This window comes from Aythya ferina, assembly GCF_964211825.1.
Source record: "Aythya ferina genome assembly, chromosome: 7".
NCBI lineage: Eukaryota > Metazoa > Chordata > Aves > Anseriformes > Anatidae > Aythya > Aythya ferina.
This window is the reverse complement of record NC_140302.1, coordinates 5,210,140-5,233,351: the sequence shown is the minus strand read 5'-3', so window position 1 is coordinate 5,233,351 and position 23,212 is coordinate 5,210,140. Positions and strand designations below refer to the sequence as shown.

Genomic DNA, 23,212 nt, shown 5'->3' with positions numbered 1-23,212 from the left:
GGGTGAGGGATTTGAGAAGCGTGCAGAAAAAATCTCCGGAGCTGGGTACCGGTGGCAGCGCGGGCCGAGCCGGCCCCTTCTGCTGGGCAGCTGATAACAATTTGAATATTCAGATTTGCTTTCAGCCATCCGCAGGGGGCTCGCAAGCTCCAGGAACCAGGAGCAAGAAAAGCAGCATGGGGGCTGAAACCAAAAAAATAAACAGCGGCATAAATGTATGAACGGCACCTCGCAGCAGCCCCCCCAATAGGCTGATGTTCTCCCCTTCTCCAGACCTCACATGGGGAGACTGAGGCACTGGAGAGGCTGGTAATTAGGGACGGCAGGTATCTGGAGACTGATCTCCTTCCCCAGCTGGAATTAATCCACCCTGCTCCCTCCCTGCAAACATTTGGGTTTCTTTTGATGTTGCAACTTTTATCTCGCGCCTCCAACTAACACGCTCCTCGCTGGATTCCCAGCAAATCCCTTGCATCTCGCTGCCACAAAAAGGGGCTTTTGCGTGCCGCAGGGACCCCAGGAGAGGCACAGGACATGTGGAGGAGATGCAGCACGGTTTTGCGGGGAGGAGGGCGAGCAGGGATGCTGCTCGGGTCAGCAGCTCTCGGTGGTCAAGCATCAAAAAGAAAGACAACAAGGAGTTCTTGAGGCTGGTGCTGAGCTGTGCACCTCGGGTAACTGGCCTTCCTCTTCTCCCTTTCAGGGCCCAAACAGCGTTTTTGAGGTCTACCTGGTGGGCAACAACTCCAACCACTTCATCATCTCGCCCACCTCCATCCAGGGGAAGGCGGACATCCGCGTCCGCGTGGCTGTGCCGCTGGACTTCGAGACCATTCCCCGCTACGAGTTTTCGGTACATCCACGACGGCGGCGTGAGGGATAGGGTGATGAGGTGTAAACCATTGAGGTTGGCTAGAGCAAAGTGGGAGGGAGTTATTTTCTGCATTTTTTTTTTAATGGGTAATTTTGCAGAAGCTCCAACTCTCCCCTTGCCTCCCCACCCAGCTCTTTGCAAACGAGAGCATCCCTGACCACGTCGGCTTTGCGCGCGTGAAGATCAACCTCCTCAACGAGAACGACAACCGGCCCATCTTCAGCAAGCCCCTCTACAATGTCAGCCTCCCTGAAAATGCCACCGTGGGCACCACCGTGCTGCAGGTCCACGTGAGTAGGAGCATCCCAGATGCAAATCCCACAGGTGGTGAGCAATTCAAGGGCTGTTGAGCCAAGGAAGGGACGGGGAAAGCAGGGCGCGGAGCGTGGGATGGGGTGGATCAAAGTGATGTGGAGTGGTGCTGTTGGTGCTCCTCTGGGATAAAAAGTATCCCAAAGAGGAGCACCAAAAGCCATGCAATGCTTTGGGGTGAAGCGGTCGCGGCCCCTCCATAGCTGCCTGCCCATCCCAAGAAGAAAAGCCCTGACAAAAGGATTCGGTGTGTAAGTGTGTTTACTCTACAAACAGATGGTGTGAAACTGCACAGAGCCCCCGAGCTGTTCCCATCTGACAGTTATTAATATTTCAAGCAGATGTTGAGCTAGTCAGGCCATCAGGCGCTGAACAATGAGGTTGTTACTGCCTCTCCTCTTCCCCCAACTTCCAGCTATGCCAGCATTTCGGAGCACACGCAAAACCGCCAGGAGTTGAATCCTCCGTGATAAATCAGAATGGATGCAATTAGCACTGAAATCCAGCTTTGCCCTCCCAGCTGATCCCAAACTTCTCACAGCCCTCAGGCTCCTCCTCCTCCTGCTGCGGGATGTGGCTTTCCCAAACCGTCCCAGACACCGCAGGGATGCTGGACATGAGGATGCCACTGCTGAAAAAAATGGGCAAAAGGAGACTCCGTTTGCAGTGACAAACGGCCACGCGTCTCCGCAGCATTTCAGCCCCTAACTGTGCTTGTTACCCTATAAATCAGCCGTGGAACAACCCCAGGAACAGGCAGCCGCTGCTGCCTCCTGCTCCCTGCCCTTCCCTTTGCTGGTGTGGGGTCAGATCTGTGTCCCCCAGGCTCCTTGGGCACCCCCAGGTCCCTTCCAGCATCGCTCAGCCTTGTTCGCCCTCTAAGGTTTTTGCCTGCTCTCCGTTCTCCGCTTCGCATCCCCTCCTCTCCCTGCCCATCCATCCATCCATCTGTTTAATTCCATCCATGAGATGCATTTATCATACGGATTCAGGGAGCTGCTTGCTTGCAGGGGAACATCTGGAGGGTCCAGCTTCAAGGGAAAGCCCCCCCCTGGTTTCCCACCCGTGCCTGAGCCTCTTCCCTCCCAAACTTCCCTCTCCCAGTTCTGCCCCAGCTACCAACAGATATTGAAATATTATTATTTTTTTTTCTGAAACAACTGGCCATGAAACCTTTTAATAATGTTACAGTAAAGGTCAGGGAAAGAATTTCACACTTCTTGAGCAAGCAGGCAGCCGGTATATAACTTCGTGCCCTCCGGGAGCAAGAGGCGCCAGGAGCATATGCTGCACCCTAAATTAACCGGGGTGCCTGACACCCCTGGCCGAGCGCAGCTGGTGGCTTTCTTGGTAAGAGGGATGCTCTTGGACCACAAGGGGATAAATCTGTTGTGGGGAAGGATGAATTCCCCCTGCTCCAAGCTGCGGGGCTGTGACCAATGGGTGCGGAGGTCTCTGCTCCTTTTTTCCCAGCCCTAGAGGTCTGTTGGGTGCCCTGAGCCTCTCATCATGCTGATGGGGTTGGGGACAACCCTTTTGGGTCTCCTTTGGGACATGGGGTGTGGGCACCAGAAGGGATCTCTCAGCTGAGAAGCTTTTTGGGGTGGAAGAAGCTGTGGGACCTCGCTTGTAGGGCCACCAAGACCCCGAGCTTCCAAGGAGAGGAGCGGGGGACTCAGCATCCCCTCCTGTGCGTTCAGAGGGGTGGGCACACGTCTCCTGCTCACTTGCTGCTGTGTTTGTTAGACCTGGAGGGATGGGGAAGGGCAGTAAGATGAGGCAGTGGGAGGTGGGAATTAAGGGGCGGGAGGTCTCCTTAAGCTCCTCGTATCCTACAGATCTGCACCGCCAAGCCCTCCTGAAAAGCTCCGATAACCAAAATCGTTAAAACCCAAACAAACAGTGAGGAACTTGTTTTTTTTTTTTTAACCACAACAATGCCTCTCATTTGCCTTGAAGGGCCTGGAGGAAAACAGTTCTCTGGGGAAACGTGGGAAGTAATCCTACTTCTCCAAGCCCTCTGGTCACCCCAGTCTGGTCCCCACAAGGGATGCAGCTGGCATGCTGGGCTTGGTGATGCTTCCCCACAGCCTTCAGCTCCCAGGAACCATCCGAGGGGCTGCTGAGGCTTTGCAGAGCACTAAAACACCCCCCGATGGTGGGGTTTGAGGCTTTGGGCTCACTTTCCCCGTAGATCTTCAGCAGCAGCCCCCAGACCTCGCCTCAACTCCCCCCTTTTGCCACCGTGCTTCCCTGGGAGAAACCTTGTTAGTAAGAGCCTAATGAAGTAAATGTGCTAATTAACCTTCCGTTACTCTCCTCATTTAAGCAACCTTTAATTTGCTTGGCAAAGTTTCTCTCCTTCCCCACCCAGCTGTCAGTTGGCTGCCGCTGCTTCGATCTCTCTTCGGCCTCGCGTCGGGGACGGGAAAATCAATCCCGCCCTGATTTCCCTTCCCTTCTTTCCACCCAGCCGTGAACGCCAGGCAGCAGGAAAGTAATAATGTGGTTTTCCCAGCCTGGATGTCAATAAGCAGCTATTTAACATGCAAATCGCTCTCTCAATCAGAGCCTGCCCCATGCCCTCTCCCTCCTCTGGGCTCCCAGCTGTGGGATAGAGGCAAGGGATGGACCTGTTTTGGGGCAGCTCATCCTTGCTGGGAAGCCTTTGGCAGGGCCATGGAAATATTTGGAATTTAGCGGGTCGGGGTGAGAGCCCGGGCAAGGCTCACGTGCCTGCAGATGGGGACAGGAGGCGACAAGGTGGGGCGAATGTCAGCGCCAGCCCTCCCTGTTAGCATCTTTGTCAGGCCCGTTGTTCGCAAGCCCCCCGTGTGCCCCCGCTCCAGCTGTGCTTAAACAGAGCGAAATCACGTCCAATTTCCCCGGTGCTCAGGAGAAAATTGAATCCTTTATCTGCGCGAGGAGAGGCGAGCAGCACATACGTGAAACAGTAAATAGTTAAATAATCAAAGCAGGCGATTCCAAATTGCCTGGAAAGTTAAACATGAGCGGCTTTTCTTCTTTGTGCCTGCCCCCTTTTTTTAAGAAACCTGCTCACACTCCTTGTTCCTTTTAAATATTCCTCTTGGTTCGGCTCTGTAAATACAGGGAAAGGGAGGAGGAGGTTTCCAGGTAGCAGCGTGATTGACGGATCTGAAGTCCTCGTCTTGCTGTCAGGGCCCAGTGCTCTTTGGCTGTGTTTATCTCTTTAATCTAAATATCAATCCGTAAGACCGAAATGGGGTGGAATAGGAATCATGACAGCCGAGGAGAGAGACACTTATTGCAGCTTTCGCAGCCACGCCGCGTCCTGATGGAGCTGTCAGGATAAATGCGCGGCTGCAAAGTGCAGAGGTGGCAAAAAAGGAACCGCAGCCCCCAAAAAGGGACAGGCACAGCGGCAAAACCGAGGCTCTGCAGCCCCTAAAATGCTCCATGCTGTGTGGTGGAGGCTTAGGTGGCATTTGGGGTCCTTGGGGAAGGAATGAGGTGTCCTCCTGGAGCATGTTCCTCTTCGGGATGAACAAGGAGCATCTCCCTTGGTCTCTCTAGAAGTGCCTCCACCTCTCAGGGATGCATTTTCGGCTTGCTACCCCTTATTGAACTAAAAAGGGAGATGGGGCTGCAGGCAGGGGGGGTGCTGGGAATGTTTCAGAGCTCACTAGGGATTTATATTTCCTGCATCGGACTCTGACCTTAATTTCTCTCGTTTTGCTGGGCCGTAAAATTCATTAGCGACCTACCGGCGCGGTGATTGAGATGTCAGCCAGGCAATTGTGTGGTTATTTAATCCATCAGACGTGCCGCTTGCCATTTGGGCGGACAACAGGAGAATATGAAATCAATACGGCTCATTAGCGGGGGACTCGCGCCTGGCTCTGTCGCGGCGCTCTGGCAAAACCCACCCGGGAGGGCACCTCGGCTGGCTTGGTGTCACCTTCTGGGTGGGACAGGGGGGCAAAATATCGTGTCTGGGGCTTGTGCTAAAGGGCAGGGTTCAGCACAGAGTGTCCCTCGGCTCGTGGCTGAGCCTGTGCTCTCCGGCCACTAAAGCACGGCCGCCCAGGCAAGTGTTAACCTGGCCAGCGAGGCGCTGCTGCTGCAGGGATGCTGTTAGAAAACACAATCAAGGAGCCTGGAGGAGAGGTGGGGAAGGCTCTGCTGTTCCCAGGGGGGTTGATTGGCTATTTTTTCCCCCCCCAGAGCCCTCTGGGGTCGTTAGCGGCGATTGAAGCCCTGCTCGGGGCAGCTGGGCATCTCCCCGCTCACTCCTCGCCTCCATCCCTCCGTCGCGCCTAATCACGGCTGCCTGATTGCCACCTCCCGCCAGGCTGGGGAAAAAGCAGCTTCCATCTGGGAAGCCGGTGCTTTAAGCAGGTTTTCCACCAGCTTCCTCCATCCGGCTTTGCAGCCCGGTGGTAACTTCTCGTGGCAACTCCACGCCTTATCTCTCCCTCCTTTGTGCCCCAAATCACCATGCAGGATGCAGCCAGGGCTTGGCTGCTATTCCCTTGCTCTGAAGGCCAGGGCTGGCATTTTAGAAGAGCCTCTGGTTTCCTTAGCAGGCTGGGGTGGCTCAGATATTTGGAGTGGGGATGCTGCCTTGCCAGCCCCTTGTCCCCGTGCCTGCCCGGTGAGGCAGGCAGGCGAGAATCACGGCCGGTCAGTGCGGCGCCCTGACAGCTTTCTGACGTCGGGTAATTGCTTTCCTGCTACGACTCTTTTAAGCAGCGAGCTCCTGGCCAAAGCAATTTGCTCCCCATCAATTTTTATTTCCTGGATTCTGAGTGCAGGGTAAGGGGGGATGAGGCCGGGAAACAAAGGTAGCAGAGGAGCACGGGCAGAGCCGTGACCCGCTCCTGGGGAGCCCATGGGAGCCCCAGCATTCACCCATCCCCATCCCCATCCAGACAGACCCAAGTCAGCCTTCTGATGGGCTTCTGGCCACCCCTGCCTTGCAGCCACTGGGTACTGACCCTCTGTTGCTCATCCTTCAGCCCCAACAAGGAGCAACACACTCCACCATGGGCTTCTCCTCTCCCCCCTCCGGCAGGTTTTGGTGGATTATTGCATTTTTTTTGGTCGGCAGACCGGCGTGCACGGCTTTTGTCTCTTTAAGCACATCCCTGCTCATCCCGCCGAGCTGCTGCGAGCAGAGTTAATCTCGGGTAGTTTGCGGAGTCGTTCAGTGGGGCTCGGCGCGCGGATGATGAATGTCGAAACCATTACCAGCGAAGCGCCGGGGCTCCGTGGAGCTGTTTAAAAATGAATTCTCCCATGTAAATTTCTGCTCCATCAATCCTTACGACATGTCAAACATTGCCATTGTTTCCCGAACAAATTGCGCGGCGTGCCCTCTCCCGCGGATCTGTGCAGGAGGGCAGAGCCGCTCGCCTGGTGGGGTGGGGAAGGATGTATGTGGGGGGAGCTCGTAGGGTGAAGGGGAAATGGGTGAAATATTTGTGGGGCAGAGGTCTGGGCTGCGTGTTTTGGGTCGGCATCACCTGCAGCATCCCTGCGGAGGATCCTGCGGGTTATCCCCACTGCCTCTTCCCGGGACTCTCCCCGAGTTGCACTGCGTAAATGTGGTTTTGAGCAAAGCTCTGCGCCGGTGACAGCTTGTGAAAGGACAGCTGTGGACCTGTGCTTTCATCCTGCCCTTTGCAGGCTCCAGCGGGCAAATCCCCTTTTATTATTCCGGGCAGGAGGCGAGCAGCCGCCAAAGCCATTTGACGGCTGCTTGAGGTAGAGCCCAGGGAAACTTCCAGCCAGATGCTTCTCCTCCCTGGCCTGGGTGCCGGAGGGGACCGATCTCCAGGGAAACATTACAAAAAGCCCTGCAAAACCATCAGGATTTTGGCTCTTCTCCTCGTTCTGTCTCAGGATTGCTTTGCAAGAACGCGTGTGTTACCACTCTGGTGGGTTCGAGCATCCGAGCATCTTTTCTGCCCTTTAGAGGTAAAAAGTTTGGTAATGCAGAAATGCGCAAGGATCCAAAATTAAACACGTCTAACGCACGTGGCTTGAGCTTTTTACATATTCCCTCTTGCAGGCAAGTACATCACCTCCTGCTCAGCACCAACAGAGCCATTGAGCATGACCACCTCCCACCTTCTCCAGTGCAAACGGAGCTAACTCAGCTCACCCAGCAGTATGGGGCAGAATCAGGCCACCTGGCACTATGCCCGTGCCTTGGTTTGCCTTGGTGGCACTTTCATCTGGCCCAGCAGCATCACCAAGGGCTGCTGGCCCTGCGTGCCGCGCAGCTTTGCTCTGACCTTCTCTTCACCTTCCTCCTTCCCTATATTTTTTTAGCCCAGCAGCAGAAAATTACACTTTCCCGGCATTGTCTGTCACTGCAATAAGCACTTACAAGTGCAATCGCACGGGGCCAAATGAAGGGAATTAGTTTTGCCTGTGCTTTGTGGTCCTGGCAGGTCCCCTGTAAATCATTATCTCATCACCGGCCGATCCAGGTGCGTGGAAAATGCCTTTCTTGTCCCAAGCAGTCAGGGATTAATGGGACCTAGGGCTGTGAGCACAGACATAGAGCCTGGGAAAAATCCTGGATGGAAATTTGAGGTCCCAGGTGATGATGAGGTGCCCAAGGGAAGGGGCATCTCCACCAGTGTCCTCCAAGGAGCAGCTGGCTCAAGGGGGATGGCTGCAGGCAGGGTGGATTTGGGTAGGTTTGCTGTGTTTGGCTGAGTCCAGCGTGCACAAATAGAAATCAAGTCTGAGCGGTGGGGAGGAAAATCAGCAAAATGGGTCGGGCTGGAAGGTCAGCTCCACCAGGACACGCTTCAGCTGGCGCGAAGCAGCAACGATTTACCAGCCAGGGTAGGGAAGCATTTTGGGGGGAAAATGAGTGAATTTGGGTGAGTGTTCACACTTTCACCCCCTGGCATGGCAGATGGGGGGGCAGCGAGATGAGCTCAAACTCCTGCTCTGCTGGCAAGGGTACCCAAGGCTGCCGATAAATCAGGAGGGTTTGGGGAGCGGGTTGTGCTCCATGCCAGTCCTAAAATACAGCCTCTTGATGGTATCTGGACATAAAATGTGTCTTTGACCCTGCTTTTTCAGAGGCTTGGTGGTGTCTAAGTAATCCAGACAGGACTCAATTTAGAAAATATACTGGGGGGAAGGGGGGGGGAGGTATATTTTGGGGCTTATATTCCACTTCCTTCATCTAAATATAACATTTTCTGGCCCTTGTTTCTTGCCTCCATTCATGCATATTTTATATATTCATTAGAGAAGAGTCTTTAAAACACACATAAATCTCGCCTCACTCCTCTGGAGCTGGCACACCGAGTCTCTCACACCTCGCCCGGAGGCAAAGCCTTCCTGTGGCAAAGCCTGGCAGGATTTGTGTTTCCCAGGTCATCCTTCTTCTCCCGTGCATATTTTGTGGCTTTCTGATTAGAATTTCTCTGCTGGACTCTCCTCTCTGGAAAGGGGGCTGCTCGCAGCAGACAGCTCTCGTCTCTGTTTTCTTGAAACTCTCGTCTGCCTCGAATTGCCGTATTTCATGCGCGCTTCCCAGATTAGCTCAGCATGTCGGTGCAAGTCAGGAGGCATAACAGTCCCCACCAGTGGAGTCTCTGGAGATGGTGCTGAGTGCTGGAGGGATGCTATCTCCAGCTGGTGGCCAGTTGAGGATCCCCCAAAGAGCGCAAAGGTCCCCATCCCCAGCTCCACTGGGTGCTCAGCAGCAGCGTACAAGGGGGGCAGAGAGACGAGGGAGGTCGGGAGGGAAGGAAGAAGAAGTTTGGGCTTGCACACCCATTTTGGGTGGATGTTGGAGGCAGCATCTGCTGCGGATGCTGCTGGAGGAGGTGGAGGGTTGGCTGGGCTGAGCATCTACCGACCCGCCCCAGAGCAGGCCACCTGGCAGAGACACAAACCCTCTTTAGGCAAGAATGCAAATGAAGGTTTTCCGTGAGTCGTGATGGAGCCGCTGGTGTGTGCAATTCCCATATGTAGCTTCATTTATTAACTAACTTTTTTTTTTAGGCAACTGACAATGACGTGGGCACCTATGGGAAAGTCAGCTACTTCTTCAGCGATGACCCCGACCGGTAAGTGGCTGAGCCACCGGGATAACGTTGATGCTCTGAACCCCTCCTACCCCATCGAGAGCTCATGTGGCAAATTTGGGATGCCCGTGGTGTCCTACCTGGACAAAGGCACTGTGCTGCCTTGAGCACATGCCACTCGTCCCACCGTCAGGCTAACATCTCCCCATCTCCAGCGTGTGGTCAGCAGGGCTTGCCCCCTTTTTTCCCCCAGTTTCTCCCTGGACAAGGACACGGGCGTGATCCTGCTGACGGCTCGGCTGGACTTCGAGACCACGCAGCGCTACACCCTGACCATCATCGCCCGGGATGGCGGCGGGGAGGAGACAGCAGGGCGCGCCAGGATCAACATCCTGGACGTCAACGACAACGTGCCCACCTTCCAGAAGGAGGCATACCTGGGGGCGCTGCGGGAGAACGAGCCCTCCGTCACCCAGGTGGTCCGGCTCCGGGTGAGGGACGAGCAGGGGCAAGGTCCCCGTCCACCATCCCTCCTCGCGGGGCCGGGCACAGCTCCCGTGCTCACCCCTTGCCTCCCGTCACACCTAGGCGTCCGATGAGGACTCGCCTCCCAACAACCAGATCACCTACAGCATCGTGCAGGCGTCCGCCTTCCGCGAGTATTTCGACATCACGGTGTCAGAAGGGTATGGAGGTGAGCACCGAGGTGGCGTCAGCGGGCTGTCCCCAACCCATCCTTCCCAGTGCTGAGCACCAAGCCTTGCTTCCTTCCAGTGATAAGCGTCAACCACCCCCTGGACTATGAGCAGGTCGCCAACGGGGTCATCTACTTGACCGTGATGGCCAAGGACGCCGGCAACCCGCCTCTCAACAGCACTGTCCCCGTCACCATCGAGGTGTTTGTAAGTACGAGGTGAAGGATGTCCCATGGGGGATGCCCCCACGGGGGGCAGCGGTGGCCAGGGACACCCCTGCGCCCCCACATTGCTCAACATGAACACGTCTACCCAAAGAGCACGCTTCTACTGGTCATTGCCTCCTGGCTGACTGTCTGCCAGTGGCTTTCAAGTAGACATCACTTTTGTGCCTCTCAACCAAAGGGGTTTTCTCTCAACTGGGTAAAAAAATATATATATAATGGGGAGAATAGGAAGAAAATGAGGAGGAAGCGTTTGACAACGGCACTTCAGGAAAAAAGAGCCATGAAAAGGCAGAGTAATAGCAAGTGAAGAGGGAGGGGATTTTTTTTTCCTCCGTTGGTTGTTGGTTTTTAATAAAGAAGTCAAACTCGCCTTGTAGATCTCCCATTAGGGGACAATACGCTTTGTAGCGGGAGCCGCCGAGTCAGAACTAATAGCGCGCGTGGCGCCGGGAGCCGGGGAGATATCAGCACTAATAAGCCTCTGCCTCGCTCACTGACACCCCGCTTGGGGCAGGCAGCTTTTTGAAAGGCTTTTTGGGCTTCATGCGGGACGAGGGACCTACCCTGTCCTGCAGCGGGCTTCCCATAACCCTGCCCAGATGGAGAGCTGGCCAGAAATGAGCCCCTACCTCCCCAGGAGCTGTCTCACCGTGCCATCGTGATGCTGAGCACGGCCTGATTAACTCAGGACTGCTAATGAAAGGGTGTGGCAGCTGCCCTGGCTTGTACCCACCTAAACTGGTCTCTGAGGGTGAGGTCTCTCCGTTTCCAGCTTCCCCTTCACTGGTTTGCCTTGGGGATGGTTGCAATTTCCTCCTCGCCCCGGCGGGGAGAGCTGGGTGATGCTCTGGCTGACTAAAGCCCACCTGCTTCCAGAAACAGGAGCAGAGGATGGCAATTTAATTACAGTGTGATGGGCATCGTTGGCACGTGAAATTGCCTCTGATATCCAGTTTGGTGGCAGCAGGAGCAGCTGAGCCTGAGAAAACATCTCTGGAGCAGCCCCAGCACAACAACAAAAACCTGCAGCAGTGCTTTAACACCCCAGCAGCTCCATCCTCACCTCTCTGTGCTGCTGGATTTGGTGCTCAGCCCTCTGCGCCTTCCCCCACGAGCTGGTCTTGCGATGCGGGAGCATCTTGCACCCGTAGCAGCCCCTCACACCATCCCCAGCTCAGCTCTCTCCTCTCAGCCAAATTCTCACCCTTGTCTTTGCTGCAGGATGAGAACGACAACCCGCCCACGTTCAGCAAGCCCTCCTACGTGATAGCCGTCGTGGAGGACATCATGGCAGGTATGAGGCATGCTCCTCTCCAGGCAGCCCCTGGGGCCGTGGGGGTGTCACAGCCAGCCTGGGGCACATGACAATCTTTTGGGGAGCCCCTCAGTCATTGGGGGACTGCTTGAGGTGCTGGGGGGCAGGGTGATGGGGTGGATGCCTCCTCCAGCCCTTGTTTATTTCCCCCCCCACAAGGTGCTACCGTGCTGTTCCTCAACGCCACGGACCTGGACCGGTCCAGGGAGTACGGGCAGGAGTCGATCATCTACTCCCTCGAGGGCTCCTCTCATTTTCGGATCAATGCTCGCTCAGGTGAGCCTCCATGCGTGTGCTCGCTCTTCTCCATTCCTCATTTCCCCCCCCAGTTTTCTTCCCTTTTGTTTCCCCCTTCCCAAGCTCCTTCCCAAGCAGCCTGCTTAGGAGAAACACGATGTAAGGGAGAGGCCAGGTTGGGTCACCGGGGAGGTTTTGGGAGAGGCACCAGCAGAAGGTCCCAGGGGACCTTGAGAAAAGGCTGGCAGTTTGGCTGCTAGGGCTTGCATTATCCAGAGGTCTAATGAATGAATGCCCCCTTTGTGGGTATCTTTTTGATTTATTAAGGGCAGGAATGCTGACAAAGCTACAACCACTGCAGCAAGGAGCTCCTTTTGTCCGTCTGTCCAGCATCCCCAACTGAAGCTCCACAAGGGGGTCTAGGAAGGAGGGAAGGGGTGTTGATGGTGTGTCCTGGGACATCGGAGAAGCCAAGAGCTATCCACCAGGGCTCCGAGTCCAGGCTCTCCAAGCCTGTCCTACAAGGCTGAGCTCAGCTGGGTGCCAGTCTGTGGGCAGGAGCCATCCATCATTACGACACCTGTACGCTCAAACCACTTGTCCTGTGATTAATTTTTTCAGTGCACGAATTAGTCGGTGCCATGAGAGTTTGGAGGCAGATGTATTTTAGGAAGACCTTTAGCCCTGCAAATTTCCCTTGCCGGGATTAGTTTCGCCCCTCCAATCATTGCGTGGATGAGCTCCTCCCATGGTGTGCCAGTGCCTCTGTAGAGCAGCTTGGGCACTGCGTGAAGAAGAGGTTCTTTTGGGGTTTGGGGAGCCCAAAACAGCACCTAGCCCCCAGGAGGAAGGGAAGGTATGGGTATCTTTATGTATTTACAGGATGATGCCTGTAAACCCCTTCCAGGGCCCCTCCTGTCTCCATTTTGGAGCCTCCCCTTTTCCACTGGTGCTGCTGTTCCCCAAGCCCCAGGTGGGAAGTGACCATACAACGTCCCCCATCCCTTTCATCACCTCTGGTTGCAGGGGAGATCACGACTACATCTCTGCTGGACCGGGAGGCCAAATCCGAATACATCCTCATCGTCCGGGCTGTGGACGGAGGCGTGGGGCACCACCAGAAGACGGGTATTGCCATGGTGAGTGCGGGCTGGTCCCGGGACCTTCCCCAGGACAGCCTGGTGCCTCTCCTGCAGCCCACAGCCCATGCAGAATGCCTCCCCGGGGCGTGTAGGTCTGGAAATGAGGCTCTCCATCCCGGCCAGCCACGTACCGCGGCGCCACTTGACCTTCTAGTGCTTTGCATGTCCATCTCTCCGCGCGATCGTGGCAGCAGGAGCGTGTTCCTCCAGCAGCACGGCTCCCTTTGTCAGTGCCTCTTGAGAAAATGCTTGGTTGGAGAGCCTGCAGGAGCGCTTAGTTGTGCCTGATGACTGCTATTCACACACTGCCTGGATCAAGGGCTTCCAACTGCTTCTTTGATTCGTGGGCTCCTCGCAAGGGTCTGGTGGAGGTGTGGGACATTGTGCAGCAGATTGGAGCCTCCTGGCAGTGGCTTTGCCTTGCCCCTCGCAGATGTTCCTCTCGTTTGCAAAAGAGGCTCTAAAAACCTCTGGAAATATCAGGTCAGAAGGCGAGGACCCATCTCTATGGCTCCATGTTGGAGCATTTCATTACGTTTGGGTTCTCCTTCTCCCCAAATGCCTGGCTGGGTTGTAGGATAGATATCCCACAGAACAGAGGAACATTTCTGTTGTGCCAAAGAGTTCCCTGAAATAATTGTCACCATGTTGAGGACCATCAGGAGGGGTAGGATCCGGGTTGGAAACTGGAAGCTCCCCATGGAGCATCCCAGAGGCAGGACACACCTTGGGGTGCTGGGTTCCCTTTCAGATGGGAGGATGCTCTCCTGATACCTTCACTGAAAGGCAAAAAATAGGCTTTGTGCAACACAGGCTGCAATTAGGGCAAGGAAAAAAAATAAAATAAACCACCACCACCCCTAGTGCTCGTGCAGATGTGGCGGTAGCTGAGCCTGAGCTCTGCCTTGCAGGTGAACATCACGTTGCTAGACATCAACGACAACTACCCCACGTGGAAGGACGAGCCCTACTTCATCAACCTGGTGGAAATGACCCCCCCCAACTCGGATGTCACCACGGTACGTGCATGGGGAGGCAGCCGACAATGCCTCCTCCTTCTTCTCCTCCTCCTCCCATGGCCAGGTTTCCTCCCCAAGCCTTGCAGATGTCAATCCTTAAGGTTCCTGCTCGCTGCCCACCCCGTGTGTTTCTCCGCTCTGCTGGGGTTATTTTTTTTTCCCCCAATTGTGTGGGTTTTGGCCAAGTCCTCCTTTTCTTAGCCTCGCCTGCGACCTCCTTCAAGGACCTCTCTGAAAGACATTGATTTACAGCCTTTCAAATCCCGCTGGTGAAATAAAAGAGAAGGAGAGCACAAGGCTTGCACTCCATCACGCCGGGAGAAAAATGACGGGCACGAAACGGAAAATAAATGAGGGGAAAGTGAGGAGAATCCACAAAATGTTGTAATGGGGAAGGCTGCAAGAGAAAACTGCTGAGGAGGGGACCAAAAGGTCTGGCAGGCGAGGCGGGAGGTGTCAAGTCTCCATGGGGTCTCGTGCAGCCCCCAGCCCCTCCTGGGGGAGCCTGCAGGTCCCCCCATGCTCTCCCCACGTCTTCAAAGGGTGGCAGAGAACCTCTGTGGGGACTGTGGTCATCTTACATGGACTTCCCAATTAGCGGCTGGGAGCTAATCACTCTCACCCATACGGTGGGAATTCAGCTGGGATGAGCAGCAGGAGCTGGGAAAGTTAAAAGTGCAATGAAGTTGGGTTTGAGTTTGTTTTTATGGAAATGTCCCCGGTAATTAAAACATCACGGAGGGAACAGCAAAGCACCAGATATCCGGCGTGGAGGGGAACTCCACCAGTGAATTGCTTCCAGCGTTTCCTCTGCAGCAGCACAAGTTCCTTAGCACGCCTCCTTGTCCCCTTTATTTTATTTTTCTGAAGGGTGCCTATTTCTAGCTGCCTTTATTTAAAAAGCAAAAAGCCAGCGGCTGCTGCATGCTCACGGCTCCCTTGCCATGCCAGCACCTGCTGGGCTTGCAAGACAATTTCGGTGAAATTCAATACAGCGCTTGGGGACGCACAGTCCCTGCGAGGCGTCATGGAAACACAGCTCAGCCACGCTACCAGACACCAGCGAAGCCCCACCTGAGAGCCCTGGATCCTCGCCGGCCTCTTGGTTTTAATTCTCCCGTGTTCCAGGTGGTGGCCGTGGACCCGGACCTGGGGGAGAACGGCACGGTGGTGTACAGCATCCGCCCCCCCAACAAGTTCTACAGCCTCAACAGCACCAGCGGCAAGATCCGCACCTCGGGCGTGCTGCTGGACCGCGAGAACCCCAACCCACAGGAGGCCGAGCTGATGCGCAGGATCGTGGTGTCGGTCACCGACTGTGAGTGCGAGGATGCGGGTGTTGAGGGCAGGGACAGAGCCAGGCGGTCCTTGGGACCTGGCACGTGAGTCTCAGGCTCAGAAGAGCAGAAAATATAGGGAATTTCTGGAGGAGGATGGTAGCACTGCTGCTTGTTGCTTGCCCTTTGCACGTCTCCAGCTGGTTTTGAAGAGCAGGGGTCACGTTTAACCTGACCTCTGCCCCTTCCCATGTTGGCACTGCGCTGTCCCATCCGTGCTGCCAGGAGGACAGGGTTAAGGACAGAGCATCCTGCCTGCCCCTGAGGAGCTCTCCCTGCGTGGGGACCTCGTCCTCGGGCAGGAGGCACTGACCTCGCCCCCTGCCCCGTTGTTCCCCTGCAGGCGGGCGGCCGCCCCTGCGAGCCACCAGCAGCGCCACGGTGTTCGTCAACCTGCTGGACCTCAACGACAACGACCCCACCTTCCAAAACCTGCCCTTCGCCGCCGAGATCGCCGAGGGGCTTCCCGCCGGCACCTCCGTCTTCCAGGTGGGCGCATCCCACCCCTCGCTCCCCGTGGTGCCTCGAGGCCCCTTTTTTTTTCCAAGCTGGCATCTCCGAGGCTCGGGGTTTACAAATGGCACTCCTTGTCCCCTGTTCTCACCCTTCCCTCCGTCCTCTCCCCGCAGGTGGTGGCCATCGACCTGGACGAGGGCCCCAACGGGCGGGTGACGTACCGCATGCAGGTGGGGATGCCCCGCATGGATTTCCTCATCAACAGCACCAGCGGGCTCGTCACCTCCACCGCCGTGCTGGACCGGGAGAAGATCGCCGAGTACTACCTGCGGGTGGTGGCCAGCGACGCTGGCGCACCCTCCAAGAGCTCCACCAGCACCCTCACCGTCAAAGGTCCCAAAATTTGTGGGTTATCCTCAAGGGGATGCTCCGGGATGCTCGGTGCAGCAAGGGGATGGTTTGGGGAGCTGGCTGCAGCCCTGGTGACGCTCAGCCCCTCTCCCTCTTGCAGTGCTGGATGTGAACGATGAGAGCCCCACCTTCTTCCCAGCCGTCTACAACGTGTCGCTGCCCGAGGACGTGGCCCGGGATTTCAAGGTGGTCCGGCTCAACTGCACGGACGCCGACGTCGGGCTCAACGCCGAGCTCAGCTACTTCATCACAGGTATGTCACCCCCTGCTCACCCAGATGGGGAGCCTTTCTCCTGCTGATTTTCACCAGGCTGGCTTTCGGGGGGATTTGGGGAGCTTCTCTAAAGGTTTGGGTATGTTTTGGGCTCAAAACTCTTGCACCCAGCGTGGGGAATGGGTGAAGTTTAGGGGAAAGCCCCAGCTTTTGGGACGCGGTGGTTAGGAGCACGGGGTGGCTCGCGTTCCCAAAACTGGGGCGGTATCGCCCTCTGCTGCACAGCCCCACTGCAGCTCCAGCTCTGCCAGGGGCTCTCGGTGGGCTGCTGCTTGCAAACCTTTTCCCCCTGAGCATCCCCTACAAGCTTAAAGCTTAATGCTGCCGGGAGGGCATCCAGCAATGCGTGTTTGTGCCGGGACATCCCAGATGTGTCGCATCAGGGGTGTTTTTTTTTTAACCCTGCCCTGGTGAGGATGACATCCCGGTCCTTGTTCCTTGCTGCAGGTGGAAACCAGGATGGCAAATTCAGCGTGGGCTTCAGGGACGGGGTGGTGAGGACGGTCGTGAGCCTGGACAGGGAGACGGTGGCGTCGTACGCTCTGATCCTAGAGGCCATCGGTGAGGGTTTCTCTCAGTCCCTGTGACCTCTGAAGCGCCCGTGCTTGGTGTCAGCACCTCACAGCCCATGTACTCTATCGTGCCCTCATCCCACCATGATTTTAGAAGACAGCCACTTCATCCCTTGGTCCTGGGGTTTTCTTTTTTGTGTTTATCCCCAGCACCACAGCATCGCTCCCCTAATGCCCAGCCAGGCTGCGGTTCAGCGCCTGCCAGCTCGTCCCCAGCCACCTGGCATGGGCACCAAAGGCATCCTGGCCACCGTCCCCAGAGCTTTATAATGATGTGCCTGTGTGCAGAAGGCTTGGTGTCCCTTTTGAGTGGAGAAATAAGTGGCCTGCTAGGAAATCTTGTGGGTGCAGCATTGCAGGTGCCACAGAGATGCTGCACCGCGCCCACCTCCCCAACCCCTCACCTCCAGCAGCCCCTTCCAGCACAAAGCACCCTATTAAACTGCAAACCCTCTTGGTAACGGGGTCGCTGCCTGTCCTAAGGGCCTGTCCCCTATTTCCCAGCGAAACAGACACCCAGGGTAGCACTGGTGGAGCTGCCAAAGGCTGGGCACCCCCCGTGCAAAGAGGTGGTGGTGACCAAACCCCCCTGCTACTTTCTTCCCCCCTACAGACAACGGCCCCACGGGGAACCGTCGCACGGGGACTGCCACCGTCTTCGTCACCGTGCTGGATGTCAATGACAACCGCCCCATCTTCCTGCAGAGCAGCTACGAAGCCAGCGTCCCCGAGGACATCCCGGCTGCCAGCAGCATCGTGCAGGCATGTGGCTCGCCCTTCCCCAGGGAGGATCTTCCTCCCAAGGACTGGGAGAAAAATAAGGAATTTACCCCAATTATTTAGTGGAGGGGGGAGAGAAAACCTCTGCGTTTGTGAGGTCCCTTGGCCAGCTGCCTCCCATCTGCCTCCCAAAAGGAGCTGAGAGCAGGGATTTCCACAGGGAGGGAGGAGAGTGCATGCAAAGAGAGCTCTGAGCATTTGGGCTCCTGCTTTGCTTTTTGTTCCCCTTTGAGCGAGCCGCGGGCAGGGCTGAATGGCTCAGCCAACCCTTAATGAATGTGGGCATTCACTCGGGCTTCCAGCACCCCTTCCAACCTGCCTTCCAGCCTGGGAAGGCTCCTGCTGCCTCAAGTCCTTCTCCCAGCAGCTTTGTCCCTGCTCCCACGGGATGAGGGCATCACAGGTGGTCCCAAAGCACAGCATCCCAGGGCAGGAGGAGAGCAGGAACCTCCCTGCAGGAATTAAACCACTTTTCCCTTTTCCCAGTGACTTCTGTAAGTGCTTCAGGCTCCCGCTGGCTGCTGCATGCTCTGCCAGCAGAAACGAGTGTTGTGTCCAAGCCAGCAGTGGCTGCCAGCTTCCAAAGGCCACTTCTGTGCAGCCACAGGCGTGTTTACCTGCTCCTGCAGCTTGTTTATTGAAGCAGGTTTTGGGCAGAGCCGCAGCACCCGTGCTGCCACCCTGGCTGCTGAGCAGCACCTGGCCATGGGGGCATGGGTCCGCTGGTGCCTCTGCCATCCACGGGGCAGCCAGGCTTCCCCCAGTCAAATATTTAAAAAAAAAAAAATTGTTCCGAAGGCCTCAGCTAAATGCCTTTAATTGCTGATGGAAACTCTGAGAGAACCAGCAGGGGTGAGCTGGGTGGAAAGCGAGATGCTGCAGCAGCGGAGGCGAGCATCGCTCGCTGCGTGACGCAGGAGGAAACCACGTCCAGCCAAAACCGCAGGGCCCGGGAGCAGTTTTCGGGGCACAGCAGGGCAGGGAATGGCACAAAATGCTGCAAAGCTTGGTCTCCCTCTCCTAAATTTTCCTAGCTGTACCGTTTGGGCTGGCTCGATAGCTTTTCTGTGGGTGGCAGATGGTGTGCCCACAGCCTGGGCGTCCTCACCCGGATGGTTTGCAAGCAGCAAGCTCCTTGGCTTGGATGCTTTTTGGGAAGCGGTGTCCCTGGGCAAGGGACTGCAGTGTTGCTCGGGGACACCAGAGGGGACCATTGTGCAGCAGCTGAGGTCCCCAGGCTCACCCTGAGCCCATCCTGACCCTGCTGGGCTGTGCTCTGCAAGCTTCACCCCCTGCTTTTCTTTCCTCACAAAGGTGAAAGCCACGGATGCAGACGAGGGTGTGAACGGGAGAGTGTGGTACAGGATCGTCAGGGGTAAGTCCAGCTCCATGTGGGGCTGGGCAGGATGCTCCTGGAGCCACCTCGGCGCTGCACAGAACACATTTGGGGCAGCAGGGGGGCACCACCGCTGTCTCTTCCTCGCCCCCCCATAGGGAACGAGCACCACAACTTTCGGATCAACCCCAGCAGCGGGCTGGTGATGCGCGGCTTGCGGCCCCTGGACAGGGAGCAGAACTCGTCCCACGTGCTGGAGGTGGAAGCCTACAACACGGAGCAGGGCCCCATGCGGAGCTCCGTGCGGGTACGGAGCCCGGGGCTGAGCTTGGAGTGCTCTCGGCAGCCCCCAGGGGTGCTGCAGCAGCCGGCAGTAATTTCCAGCCCTCGCCGAGCGGAGGCAGGCGCGCAGGAAACTCGAGAGACCTGGCATGGAAATGCTGACGGAAAGTCTCCGTGGGTGGAGAAGAGGGTTTTGGTGGTGGGGGCGTTTTGTTGTGTTGTTGTTTTTTTATTTTATTTTATTTTCCTGTGACATGTGGGTGCACTGGGGCTGCGGAGTGCCTCGGCATGCTGGAAACCACAGGGCCAAGCACCTAGTTAAATTAGAGAGGGCCTAATTGTAACAATCCTGAGCAGCAAAACAGCGACTTCCTTCCTCCAGGAGGGGTTCCCACGAAACTCGATCCACCATCCCACCCCTCTGGTCACACCATATTTATTTTTAGACCCACCGAGCTGGTGGCAGGCTCTGGCTGAGCGCTATGAGCCTGCGGCACCAGTCGGAAAGCAGAAGGAGCGAGGCTGTCCCTGGGGAAAGGCGAGAAAAGGCAGCTTGACCCTCTGGCCGTGAGCTCTGCACGTTTCCCACGAAGCCAGCAGCGCTCCTGCAGTGCAGGGCCACTGGTCGGGGAGGTTTGGGGCAGGGGATCATAAATTGTCCTGGAATTACAGGGGATGGATTCACGGGCAGGGGACGGGGACCCGGTGGTTCGTGCCGTGCGGGTTTGGTCCTCTGAATTCACCGTGCCCTCCCCCCACATTTTTTTGGGGGGGTTTGCAGGTGATCGTCTACGTGGAGGACGTCAATGACGAGGTGCCGGTGTTCACCCAGCGGCAGTACAACCGCCTGGGGCTGCGGGAGACGGCCGGCATCGGGACCTCGGTGGCGGTGGTGCGGGCCACGGACCGAGACACTGGTAGGGAGCTGGGCACGGGGCCAAAAACCCCATGGGGTGGGCTCAGCCTTGGTGGTCCTGCCCCCGTGGGGTGCTCGGTCCCAATTCGCTGTGCTCCTGCCCCAGGGAACGGCGGGCTGGTGAGCTACAAGATCCTGTCGGGCGCCGAAGGGAAGTTTGAGATCGATGAGAGCACCGGCCTCATCACCACCATCGACTACCTGGACTACGAGACCAAAACCAGCTACCTCATGAACGTCTCAGCCACGGACCAGGCGCCCCCCAACAACCAGGGCTTCTGCAGCGTGTACGTCAGCCTGCTGAATGAGCTGGATGAGGCCGTGCAGTTCTCCAACAGCAGCTACGAGGCCGTCATCGTGGAGAACATCCCGCTGGGCTCCGAGGTGCTCCGCGTGCAGGCGCGCTCCATCGACAACCTCAACCAGATCACCTACAAGTTCGACCCCAACACCAACGCCCAGGCGCTGTCCCTCTTCAAGATCAACGGCGTCACCGTGAGTGGTCTTCCTCAGCGTGGTCTTCCTCGGTTGGGTTGGTCACCGCAGGCTCTCGGGGAGGTGGTGGACGTGGCTCTTTGCCCTCGGCAGGGCGTGATCACGGTCAAAGGCCAGGTGGACCGGGAGAAGGGGGATTTCTACACCCTGACGGTGGTGGCTGATGACGGGGGGCCGAAGGTTGACTCTACGGTGGTGAGTGGCTTCATCTTCCCCCTCTTGCCCGGGTTTTGGGAATGCCCAAAATCAAGTCGGTGCCCTCTGTTGCCCATTCGTACAAGCTCTACTCCCGTACCCTGCACTTCTCCAACCCGCGCAGGCAAACAGTAGGGTCTGGAAACCCCGATTTGGGGGAAACCCTGCTTTTGCATGAGCACGGGCCACTGCATTTTATCTTCTGCATATCACAGTGTCATATTTCTCGGAACACACGCGCACGCACACACGAGACAACAGTAGGGTTTGCAGATCTCTTACCAAACTAAACCCTTCGTAGGTAAATCTGGGGGGCCTCGAACTACTTCCCCGCGGTTTGTGCTGATGGGGAGTGTTATATTTGGCAGTTTCGAAGGCAGCCGAGCGGGGGTGATTTGCATCTCGCTGCCGCAGCGGGTGGCACACGGGGCGCAGGCAGGCACCGGCGGCTGGGCTGGCACGGACAGAAACCAGAAATGGGCCAGTTTGGGACACCTGGGCCCCTGGCAGGGGGGTGGTTTCGAAGCCAGCAGCTTGTTCTTGTGTTTTAAGACCTCGTATCGGGGTGATGAAGGTGATGCTGGAGGAAGGAGGTAGCAAGGAGGCCGCAGTTGCCATTCCCAAGCTCATGGGTGCTGGTGGCCTCGCTGCCCCCTGCTCCAGCCTCCCACAGATTAGCTAAAGCCCCACGGGGACGTGCCCACCCTGCCCCACGGTGGGCTGGAAGACACGTGCCCGACTCCTCACCACCACTCTCTTGTTTTTTTTTCCTCTTTGTTTTCTCTGCTTCCCCTCCGACAGAAGGTAAGCAGCACGTCCATCACACCAGCATCACCTCAGGGGGGGCAGGACCAGTCCCAGACGTCGAGCCGCGGGGACCCCCTCGCCGTGCTCCCCACGCTCCCCGCTCCCTGGTTTCCATTCATCGCCAACAATAACCGCAGCGGCTCGCCCCGGGCTTCCTCCGGGATGTCGTGGCGTTGAGCCCCGCCGCACCTGGGGGCTGGGGGGCCCCCATAAATAGAGCCCCGGGAACAGAAAGGCTCTTCCTCTCCCGTTTGTGTGCGGCCGTGTGGGTCTGTAATTGCCCGGGCGATGAGAGCATTTCCTGCGGCTAATTGTGGCCGAGGTAGCCCGCTCCTTTGTCACCTCCGGCATGCAAAGCGCAATGCTCGAGTGCTTGCTGTCTTTCTCCTGCCTCTTCCTCCCTCCTCCTCCTCTGCAGCTGCAGCTTCTGGGTTCAAATATCCACGCCATTCCCGGGCGGGACGGCTCCTGCTCGTGCTGCCAGCGATTTGGGGTGGGAGGTTGGGATGGAGACGTGATAGCCCAGGGTTTCCAGGTCCTGCCCTCACCTTGCTGTGCCTGCAGGTGACCATCACGGTCCTGGACGAGAACGACAACAGCCCCCAGTTTGACATCACCTCCGACTCGGCCGTCAGCGTGGCAGAGGACAGCCCGGTCGGCCGGCGGGTGGCCGTGGTCCTGGCCCGCGACCCCGACGCGGGCAGCAATGGGCAGGTGGGGCGGTGGTGCCACCTTCCCCGTGGCACCTTCCTGGTCCTTTCCTCTCCTCTGTGTCCCCTTGGGGGGACAGGACACAAGCTCGGTGCCACCCTGGTAGTGTGAGACCAGGGCTGGCTGCTGTGGGGTGTCCACGTACCCCTGCATCCACCCACATTGGACCATCTTAAGATGCTCTGAGGGTGTCTCCGGGTTTATTATTGTAGGGTCTCCTTCCTGTCCTCCCAGCCCCACGTTGCTTGCCCTTCTCCTCCCCCACAGGTGACGTTCTCGCTGACAGCAGGGAACGTGGGGCGGGCGTTTGAGATCCGCACCACCAACAATACCTACGGCGAGGTGCTGGTGGCTCGGCCGCTCGACCGGGAGCTGCTGGACCGCTACACCTTGCGGGTGAGCCGAGCCCCCGCCATGCTCCCCCTGCCTCGTTTGGGCTTCACCGTGGCCAAAAATGACACGTACACACCCCCCGACCACAGATCCAAGCCTCGGATGGCGGCGTGCCCCCGCGGAGGAAGGAGCACACCCTGCGGGTCACCATCCTCGATGTCAACGACAACCCGCCCGTCATCGAGAGCCCCTTCGGCTACAACGTGAGCGTGAGCGAGGTGAGCCCCCGGGAGGAGAGACAGCTCCGAGGGAGCTGGATAATTAAGCAATAAAACACAATCAAGCATGAGAAAAGACAACTTATTTCCTGCCGGTTTAATTCCTGGGCCGGGGGTTCTCCATTTGAGGGTGAAAAATGAAATATAAGTAATAGCCGGTGACACT

At 57.1% G+C, this 23,212-nt stretch overlaps 1 protein-coding gene across 3 annotated transcripts in view; it reads left to right on the top strand.

Moving 5' to 3' along the window:
• Positions 1-23,212, top strand: part of CDH23 (cadherin related 23) — a 129,035-nt gene that overhangs the window by 77,793 nt on the left and 28,030 nt on the right. The window contains exons 12-35 of one of the 3 annotated variants that reach the window (XM_084525093.1): positions 704-853; positions 1,006-1,164; positions 9,206-9,270; positions 9,482-9,719; positions 9,817-9,922; positions 10,003-10,130; positions 11,372-11,444; positions 11,625-11,741; positions 12,729-12,841; positions 13,756-13,863; positions 14,992-15,181; positions 15,544-15,689; positions 15,830-16,049; positions 16,168-16,320; positions 16,789-16,902; positions 17,527-17,675; positions 19,008-19,068; positions 19,188-19,336; positions 20,093-20,228; positions 20,334-20,722; positions 20,816-20,917; positions 22,289-22,438; positions 22,703-22,831; positions 22,918-23,046. In XM_084525093.1, the coding sequence (XP_084381219.1) occupies positions 704-853; positions 1,006-1,164; positions 9,206-9,270; positions 9,482-9,719; positions 9,817-9,922; positions 10,003-10,130; positions 11,372-11,444; positions 11,625-11,741; positions 12,729-12,841; positions 13,756-13,863; positions 14,992-15,181; positions 15,544-15,689; positions 15,830-16,049; positions 16,168-16,320; positions 16,789-16,902; positions 17,527-17,675; positions 19,008-19,068; positions 19,188-19,336; positions 20,093-20,228; positions 20,334-20,722; positions 20,816-20,917; positions 22,289-22,438; positions 22,703-22,831; positions 22,918-23,046 (3,474 nt within the window). Of the gene's footprint in view, positions 1-703; positions 854-1,005; positions 1,202-1,601; positions 1,884-9,205; positions 9,271-9,481; positions 9,720-9,816; positions 9,923-10,002; positions 10,131-11,371; positions 11,445-11,624; positions 11,742-12,728; positions 12,842-13,755; positions 13,864-14,991; positions 15,182-15,543; positions 15,690-15,829; positions 16,050-16,167; positions 16,321-16,788; positions 16,903-17,526; positions 17,676-19,007; positions 19,069-19,187; positions 19,337-20,092; positions 20,229-20,333; positions 20,723-20,815; positions 20,918-22,288; positions 22,439-22,702; positions 22,832-22,917; positions 23,047-23,212 lie in introns of those variants that run through there. The other 2 variants (XM_084525090.1, XM_084525091.1) reach the window with 2 other exon arrangements.